General features: G+C 42.9%; 1 protein-coding gene across 2 annotated transcripts; it reads left to right on the top strand.

Annotated features, from left to right (window-relative positions):
- The first annotated feature begins 641 nt into the window (after positions 1-641).
- Positions 642-8378, top strand: LOC136539186 (cell number regulator 4-like). Of its 2 annotated transcripts, XM_066531134.1 has the most exons (5): positions 642-777; positions 1008-1079; positions 1196-1420; positions 7671-7766; positions 7967-8378. In XM_066531134.1, the coding sequence occupies exons 1-4, from the start codon at positions 702-704 to the stop codon at positions 7730-7732; spliced, it is 435 nt and encodes a 144-aa protein (XP_066387231.1). In that variant the 5' UTR covers positions 642-701; the 3' UTR covers positions 7733-7766; positions 7967-8378. The 2 variants fall into 2 exon arrangements, with proteins under 2 accessions (XP_066387231.1, XP_066387228.1); XM_066531131.1 differs by lacking the exon at positions 7671-7766.
- Positions 8379-9375: the final 997 nt, after the last annotated feature.

The following is a 9375-nucleotide window of genomic DNA, read 5'->3' as shown; positions in this document are numbered from 1 at the left end:
ACCACATCGGAGATCAATTCATCAAACAAACACACCGAACCTAAGAGACTTGGGAACTATCTCTCTCTCATCAGTTTGTAACCCCCTACTGCAAACTCAGTGCAAGTAACACGAGCAGCTCAAAACTGGACGTAGGGACATTCAGCCCGAACCAGTATAATCCTTGTGTCCTCTTAGCACACCATCCAGGTCAGACGCGCAATATACAAATTTACTAGCCGGTGCTTACTCAAAACACCGACAACAAGTTTATAGAAAAATATATTAATATGTACAGTATCAAAAAAGTATATTTAATAGTGTATATAATAAATCTAGTTTCGACGTTGTAAATGTTTGTGCATTTTCTATAAACTGGATCAAAACCAGATAATGAAGTTTGATTTATGACAAAGCTAATACAACTTTCCTACTGGAACAAAGGGAGATGAAATTAAATAAATCCTATAGATAGCAAATTAAATTCGATGGAGTCTCCGTCTCCCAGCATATATATAATAACAAATAAGATGTCCGTTTATTTTTTTACATAACGAAATCCATTCTTTAATCTGATTGGTAGAACAGACAGCCTAGTAGCCTACAGCCCCTGGCCTTTCTAGACCGCATCTATAAATATGGTTAATTGCCAAGCTGATGCACTCGCACTTATATCTCGATTGTTAATTGTTATAGCCTCGGATCCGCGCTAGAACTAGAAGATGAGCGGCGGGTATCCACCGCCGGCGGGGGCATGGACCACCGGCCTCTGTGGCTGCTTCAGCGACTGCAAGAGCTGTGAGTCGCCATTCTTCTTCTGGAAAAACAACTAAAGCCTTATTCAACACAAATCGATTATAATAGATTATATTATTGTGTCATTTTCAGTCCAAGTTGCAGTAATAATACATCATATAGATTATTAAGCGTATACATATGTAAGTTCTTGTGGAAATTTTCCTGCGAGCCACATTAAAGACGACGACTTCACCAGCTACAGCTGGTAATAACCGACGGTGGTGCTGCAGGTTGCCTGTCGTTCTTCTGCCCGTGTATCCCGTTCGGACAGGTGGCAGAGGTCTTAGACAAGGGCGTCACATGTAAGATACGATCTCTGTTTTCTGTTCAAACTGAACTGAAGTGGAACGATCGAAGAACAACTTGTTGATTAACAAGCAAGTGTCGTCGTACGTTGTGTGCATCATCACTTCATCAGCCTGTGGTCTGGCCGGCCTGATCTACTGCCTGCTGCGGCATACCGGGGTGGTCCTGGTCCCGTGTCACTGGCTCTACTCCTGCACCTACCGTCGCAAGCTCCGGGCGGCGTACGGCCTGCCGCCGGAGCCGTGCGGCGACTGCTGCGTCCACTTCTGGTGCGGGCCATGCGCGCTCTCCCAGATGTACCGAGAGCTCAAGAACCGAGGCGCCGACCCGGCCGATGGTAAGCAAGGGCTCACTCATCTCAGCAGTGCCCTGCGCTCCATTGACTATATATATATATATATATATATATATATATATATATATGCTCCTTTCTCGTATGACAATGCTAACAATACTCCTGGTTCCACAAAAGAATACAATTCTCACGTTTCGAGAAGTCAAACAGTTTAGACTTTAACAAAAATTAGATGAAAAAGTACTAACATCTATAAGACAAAATAAGTACCATTAGATTAGTTATAAAATATATTTTCATAATAATTTTGTTTAGAGACATAAATGTGAGTACTGTTTACTGCAAACTTGGTCAAAGTTAAACTAGTTGGACCGACACGTTTCCCATAATTGCATTCTTTTCTGGACGGGGGAGTACATCACTACCAAAATGGTAAATTCTCCTAGTGTGTTTAAGTAGTAGTAAAACACTACCGCTTGTTATAGCACATGGGAATCCTCACTTGGCGGCATTTAGAAGAGAAAGTTTATACTAAATTTTGAATGCTAAAACACTAGAAGAAGCCGTCACTAGAAGTCTAAAATTCTGGTTGTTGGCCCGTTTGGTGTTTGGATCCTGGATTATAAATTGGTAGGTAAAAAATCCCTATCGAATGATTTGAAATTTGACTAATTTAGTCATAATTATATAAAAAAAGTACTAATATTTCTAATACAAAATAAGTACCAGCAAATTTAATATGAAATATATTTTTCGTAAAAAACTAGTTAGAAATATAAATGTATTAAAACTATTCACTATAAATTTATTTAAAGTTAAGCTAGTTTGACTTACACAAATCTTATAATTCATTGCATCTTTTTTTATGGAGGCGGGAGGGAGTAGTACTGGTACCCAATACTTTCGAAATCGATTCGTCTCACGATTAGATTCTGAGTTTGTGACTACGAGATGGCCTTACAAGCTACATTGGTCACATCAGCTATTCCTCGTGAAACATTTTATGGCGCTGTTTCAAACTACCACATCAGCTAGAATTAATGCTGTAAAATTTGAATGAAACAACTATTTTTAATATATAATTTTATTTTATGATAGCCTCTTCATAACATTCAATTCCATTACTTATCCATAGCTATAAACTGAGCTAAACCATTTTATGAAACTCATTTTATCTCTCTTCTGAAAAATATTGTCATGTCATAAAATGGCACGCACATCATTGTATTAAAACCTGCTCAAATCATAAACTTTAAATACAACATCTATCCTGAAAAGAATGCAACTATGGGTTGCATACCACGAAAAGTTGTTCATGTTTGATCAAGTTTCTAGTGAATAATATTCACATTTATGACTTTAAATTAATTTATTCTGAAAATTCATTTTGTAATTAATTTAATGATATTTATTTGATATTATAAACATTGATAATTTTTTTATTTATAATTGGTCAAATATAAGGTACTAAAATATGACACTATGCTAGAATTGCATTGTTTCTGGGACAGAGGTAGTACTAGAGTTCTTTGGAGTCTGTGGCGCAACCTATACAACAGTATTCCCTAAAAATCCAAATTGTAAGTCATTTTATTTTTTATTAGATACATAATTTTTGTTATGTATGTAGATATATGTTATGTCTTGATACACGGTAAAAACTATGCACCTTAATAAACCAAAATGACTTACAATTTAGAACGTATGGAGTACTATATGTTGTCCTTGTTCTGTGCAGTGGCTGCATATCCTTGAGAAGGCAAGAAAATATTTTATTTTAAAAGCTGGCATGAGTCTAGTGCCATGTCACAAAATAAAACACATGAGGTTAGGGCTATGTAATAAGACGTGTCTGTGACGTTATTGTTCATCAAACTATGATTAGGCCTATTTATTCACCGTAACATACTCTACGTAGTAGCGGATTTTGGAAAGCTTTAGAGCTCGGGCAAATCTTAGTATACGATGAGTATTTGCCAATCCTTCCGATAGCATGATAACTTCGTTGTGTTTCATTGTAAATTCGTCGAGGAGCCCCGGGTGGTGAGTCCACCCGAGACGTACTCTACGCCTAAACAAAACATGGCTCCACTAATGATTTTTTTTAAACGAATCAGGCAGGAGAGCTGCCGATTATATTAAAAGGTAGATAAAGCTCAGACTGGATAAAAATAAACAGAAACAACATGCTTCAACATGCACCGAAAACTCCAACTCAAAGAAGAAGAAAAAACAACTCTAGCCGGTTGGATTGGAACATCGACCCGAGCCACAACTCAACAAGGACACATGCTTCACCGCCACCTAACCACCATCAACTGGTCACTACACTGCACCGCCATCACCCAAAAGACAAAGCCGTCAAGATGAAATCACCCTCGTCACTGCTTGCGCCGTCGTTGCCGACGATGTCCCACACCGAATAGCTCAATGCTAAGCAAGGCTAGCCGTTGTAATCCACTGCAAGCCATGAAGCCCCTCCGCAATTAGCTCCGCTTGCGCCGTCTCTCAGGACGTTGTCCCACACTGGAATAGCCACTGCAAAGCAGGGCTACCTGCCGCAGGCCGCTGCAAACTGTCAAACCGACGCCAGAGGAGCTGCCTTAGTCACACACCAAGCCGACCTTGCCCGCTGAGATCCACGCGCGCACACCGCAGCTTCCAATAACCTAGCTGTCTCATCCAGGTACAAGTGCCATGCACGTCCTCCAGCTGCCAGTCGGAAGCCTTCACGCAGGTCACCTCAGCAACGCAAGTCTGCTGGCCACCACCTCCCACGTTGGCCTCCTCGCCAATTCTGTGGGCGCCTTCCATGCCGGCATCCTCGTCAACTTCGTGGTCACAACTCAACTGTCAAACAGATGCGAAACCCTCCAATCGCCGCGCCAAATCCTCCACTCGACCACCTTCCACCATACTGGACACCGAAAACTTGAATCCTCAGCTAGGCCTCCACCTTTCTCGCCACGATGGAGGCGGCCGTCACAGACAGACAGGCACGAGCTTCCAAAACAACACATCCAAGGAGGAACATGACGCCATTGGCGCCACCGTCGCCTGACCAGGAGGTCAAGTTTTTACACCCAGGAAGAGCACGCCACACAAAGGAAAGAGGGCCGATCGATTGGCGCTTCCAAGGAAGAATACAGCGCCCGAAGGCGTCGCCGCCATCGGTCCACTGGACATAGCTTTCTCTATGGCACCTTAACCCCGTGCGTGGCGGTGGCCAAGGCCCTTGTGTACTTGCTGTGTTAGCCACCGCCCCGCCAGTGAATCCAACCCGTTGTTGGCTACCATCGCCGACGTCGGAGCCGCCGCCCATGCGCCAGCACAAGCACCGGTCGAGACCGCCGCGTCCCCAGCACCCGTCATGCACCCCCATGCCACGACAGCGCCGGGGAAGAGGCTCGCTCCAGGCCACCGCTACCATGCCCGAGCTAGGCCTGCGTCATCGCAACGCCGCGCCGGGGGGCCGCTCTCTCGTGCCGTCGAGCCGCTGCCCGCGCCTCTGCACCGTCACAGGGAAAGGGACCGGACACTCGCAGAGAGGGGCGCGGGCCAAGTCACGTCAGCCGCTTGCGTAGCCTCCGCCCACCCAGTGCCCTCGCACGGACCGCCGACGCCGTCGCCGGGAAGTGCCCCGGCGCCCCCAAATCTGGATCTGGAGGGCCGAACCGTGGAGAGACCGGATCTAGACGTCGTCGCACAAACACAAGCTCGCCGTAGCTTCCCGATGTCACAAGTGCAAGGCAGTATCGTCACTGCCAAGATGGCTGTCGGCAACCACCGCCAGCAGTCGGAGACCAAGGGGCCACCCTCGCGGCGAGGAGAAGGGCCTCGCCACTGCCATCCTTGTGGGCGCCGAGCCTAGCAGCTAACTGCAGAAGCGGCGAGGGGAAGGGGAGGACGGCGTGTGGCGGTGGTGGCGGCGAGTCGGGGGCTACCGCCCATGTCGCCCCTTGCGAGAGCAACACGGTGGTCGGGTATGATTAAGTTATTTGTTTGGTGGAACATGTGCACCAGGGTTAAGTTCTTGATTTGACACATATGCTTGTATTTTTCTTGAATTCCTTAATTAGAAGAAGAAATGGTGTTGTTTTTTTAGCGTGGCCACGTTCACGTGCTCGTGGATAGCAAGATACTTGCTATGACTTCATCAATCCTGGTTAATTTGTCAGCGCTGCTTTTGAAGGTAGTTGTATATATATAGGATACTAGAAGATACCTGTACACTACTGCGGGACTACAAATAATTTGAACTTGAATTAACTAGAGATAATGTGGATAGCTTGCAATTAAGAGGTTAGAACACTACTGCAGATACCTGTACACTACTGCGGGAATCCATGAATCCATGCCTTCGTGAATCCATGAATCCATGAATTCGATGGAACAGAGACAGAGATAGAGACATCGAAGCTTTATTTGTAGTGTGGTGGTGGTTAGAGGATCTCAATCCTAGTGGAGTAGTGTGGTGGTGGTCAGGGTCACGGCAGCTGGAGGTCAATGGAACGATAATGTGTTCTTATGCCGTATAAGAAATCAGAAAAAAGCCTACATATATGCATTGTCCTAGGATCGTGTCGAGTGATCAGTCATTTGATTGCGGGTAGATGTGACATTTAAATAAAAGAGTACTCTCTCGGTTCTTAATATAATGCATTCCAAAAGTTTTTCGAAAACTCAAGAGAACACTCAAATGGCGTATTTAAACCCATTAAAAAGTTTCACTTGTAATTCTTGCAATTTTCTTTCTTTCCTTCTGTTGATCCTGATTGTACTGTTGAAACTAGTTGTTTAAATTAATAAAATTCCAGTATGGGTCTTACCCCTCCTGTTTCATAAAAAGAAATTATAGTTTCCTTTGTTATGACAAACTATGCCAATCTGAGCATGGACACTACATGTAATACATTATATTTCAGTAAAAATTTTAGAAGTCGCAATGCACTGTATTTTGAGGGACTATATCTTAATTAGCTCGTTGTAAACTTTTGTTCTAAGTTAGACTTCTCTAGTTTTGATCAAGTTTATAGAAAATACATAAACACCTACAACATCAAACCAAATTCAGTAGAAATATACAATATGATATATATTAATTTGATTTGATATTAAATATATTTTAATATAGTTTTATATAAATTTGGTCAAACAAATTAATTTACAGCAAATGGGGCAATAACATAATATAATGTTAACTGACCTTTAGATACATCATACATGCATGATTACACTTACACGTCGTCGTACACATGCATGATTGCTAGTTACATGTATGTACGAGGCTAGGAGCAACAAATATAAAAAGTTGAGGTATAATATATCCTGCCGTCACTCCATATCACAGAGGGGACAAGGAGCACTAGCTAGGAGGCAGTGATCGGTGGATTGTTGTGGTGGCGATGGCACAGCGCGGCCGACGCCGATGGCTGGGGCAACGACGGCCGGCCGGCAGCAAAGAGCGCACTATATATGTCCCGTCTCCTATTGTTGCTTTAGTTTCATCGCGGACTAGACCATCGTACATAATCTCTACTCCCACTCAGATATATTCTCTCGACAATCTTGTCAACTCCTACATGGTCCTAACTAGGCCACCTTGTCCATAATTATATAATAAGTTGTTCCATAAAAAAAATTTAGCGACCATGCTTTTGACATGGAGACGCAGTACTCCCTCGGTTAGTTTCTTTGATACCGAGGAGTCAAATATACTTAACTTTGACTAGATATTCACCAAAGATTATTGCTCTCTTCATCTCTAAAAAAATTATCATTGCAAGATTCGTGCTGGTCGAACTTTATTAATTTTCACTAGGTTCGTAGGAAACCTCAATGTAACCAGCCGCAATCCAGTAATCGGTAAGCCTCTTGGAGGATGACTCCCATAGAGCTGGTGGCACAGTAGTGGAATTCCTTTGGAAGACACGGACAGGGTTGTGGTTGTTTCTTTCTTTCCAAAGAAGCAAGAGACGAGAAGGACGGACCATGGAATCGATCGAAACATTTTCTGAAACCCTTGCATGCCATCGACAAGCCTAACATGGATACTTGTGTGGAGATCGTTTCCCATCCCAGAGACCGGATCGATCGGTGGCTTGGTGCGCCAACCACCAGACTTGTTTGCTGTAGACGCAGCTGGTGATGGATCCATTGTTTCTGACTCTAGTTTGGTCCTAATATAAGGGCTTGTTTGGAACGCGGGGAAAAAATTCCTGATTCTATGTTTTTCCTGTAAAATTGAATTGATTCTTACAAAATTCCTGTGCAATTCCTGCGTTCTAAACAGACCCTAAAAGACGCCAGCGCCGTGCACTCATCATGCATGCATACATGGTCCTAGCTAGCTAATAGACAAGCCGAGAGGGATGTCGACACGGAGGAGGTATACACTGGGATCGGAGCGCATAAGAATTATCCTGCCGTCAAAATGGTTTCCTGTGCATTGCTCACAAGTTTGGTGACACACTGACACTATATATTTTCATGTATTAATTAAACAGCCTAGATGAATTTTGTAACTTCCTTCCAAAATGTTATGGTTTTCCTTCTTCTTTTGAATGATTTTGTTTTCATGTTTTCAAGGATGGGAAGCGCTCTCGAAGAAGATGACTACGGCTCCTGTACCAATGCAAGATATGACGCGCTGACGAGAGAGCAACTCTTCTCCTAATAAATCACGCACGCTATGGAAAGCCAGCCGGATCGATATCAGCAACCAACTACGTGTTTTATGTACAAAGTAGCCTTGTGTTATGCCCATGTCTAGTCTAGCTGTAAAATATAAGTAAATGGGGTCCATGTCACCTGACTATATATATAGATCGATCGCGTCGTAGTAATAAGCTAGTGAATAAAGTTTTATATGTATTGCTAAAATATGTAAATAATAGTGTCCATGCATGTTTAATTCAGATCCCATAACGAACTGTTTGTAATAATATATGGGCATATAAAAGCTGTAAAAATTATCTTGTAGTAAAACAATAAATAATGATCATGCATGTTTTTTAGTAAATTTCTCCAAGTCATAGGTGTGGTTGCTACGTAGCATGCGCGGGCCTGCCCCGCCTACCAAAAAAACCCCTACTATGGTCCAAAACCACTTATAAAACATATACAAGATATATGTAGATGTTTACTAAGTTGTTCTAAGTATCGCTATCTTTAACACAAAAGAGTTTTGCACCTTATATTCCAATCATATCCAATAAGCTAGCAAGCTGAACTAAAAATGTAAAGCGAGTGCGCGCACACACACCAAGGAATGCATAATAAATATAGAAATGTAAATGAGTTACCACCGATGATCCTTTCAGTATTCTTGAAATCCCATTACCACTAAGCTAAGAGCGCCCTTTAGGTTTTGCAAGGCGACGGTGAAAGTGGACAATGAAAATCATGGTGGTAACCGCTGGTCTGCAAAATAGTGGTGATAATCGATTAAAATTTTTTAAAAACATGCTTGTGTTGCTGCCACGCCTATTGCTTGTGCTGCCATTCATGCTGCTGCTTGTTACGCCCAAGTGTAACACCCTAAAAATTTGCACCTTTTAAATAGAGTTAAAATGGTTTTATTATGAATTTTTGTGCTCATGAAATATAGGAAAATAAATAATTTTTTGTTAAATTAAAATTTATTATAGGGTGTAGCAACATTGTGGAGCATACATGCCTTCGCATTGATTTATTGAGATGTGTGGCTTTGTACAAAATTCAAAAAATGATTCAAGTTGCTTTGAATGGATTTGAAAATGGTTTTGAAGTAAAAGAAAAACAAAAAGAAATGGAGAAAGTTTCCCCCTTCTCTTCTAGCCCGACGGCCCAGCTCTCTCCTCTCTCCCTTTTCAGCCTAGCTCCCTTCCCCCCCAACACTGCGGCCCACTTCCTCCATTCCCACGCGCAGGCCCAAGCAAGCCGCCCTGTAGGCCGGCCCAGGTTGACCGCGCGGACACGCCGTCTTTCCTATCCTTCGGCCTGCTCCAACCTTGCCC

The sequence above is a fragment of the Miscanthus floridulus genome, chromosome 1, assembly GCF_019320115.1.
Source record: "Miscanthus floridulus cultivar M001 chromosome 1, ASM1932011v1, whole genome shotgun sequence".
Lineage (NCBI taxonomy): Eukaryota > Viridiplantae > Streptophyta > Magnoliopsida > Poales > Poaceae > Miscanthus > Miscanthus floridulus.
Note: the sequence above shows the minus strand (reverse complement) of the source record. Positions and strands in the feature narration are given on the sequence as shown.

What these genes read in the sequence shown, in the direction of transcription:
- LOC136539186 (XM_066531131.1), top strand. Translation starts at nt 702, where the DNA reads ATGAGCGGCGGGTATCCACCGCCGGCGGGGGCATGGACCACCGGCCTC. An exon ending in CTTCAGCGACTGCAAGAGCT is followed by an intron (nt 778 to 1,007) that starts GTGAGTCGCCAT and finishes GTGGTGCTGCAG; the next exon opens with GTTGCCTGTCGTTCTTCTGC. An exon ending in AGGCGCCGACCCGGCCGATG is followed by an intron (nt 1,421 to 7,966) that starts GTAAGCAAGGGC and finishes CATGTTTTCAAG; the next exon opens with GATGGGAAGCGCTCTCGAAG.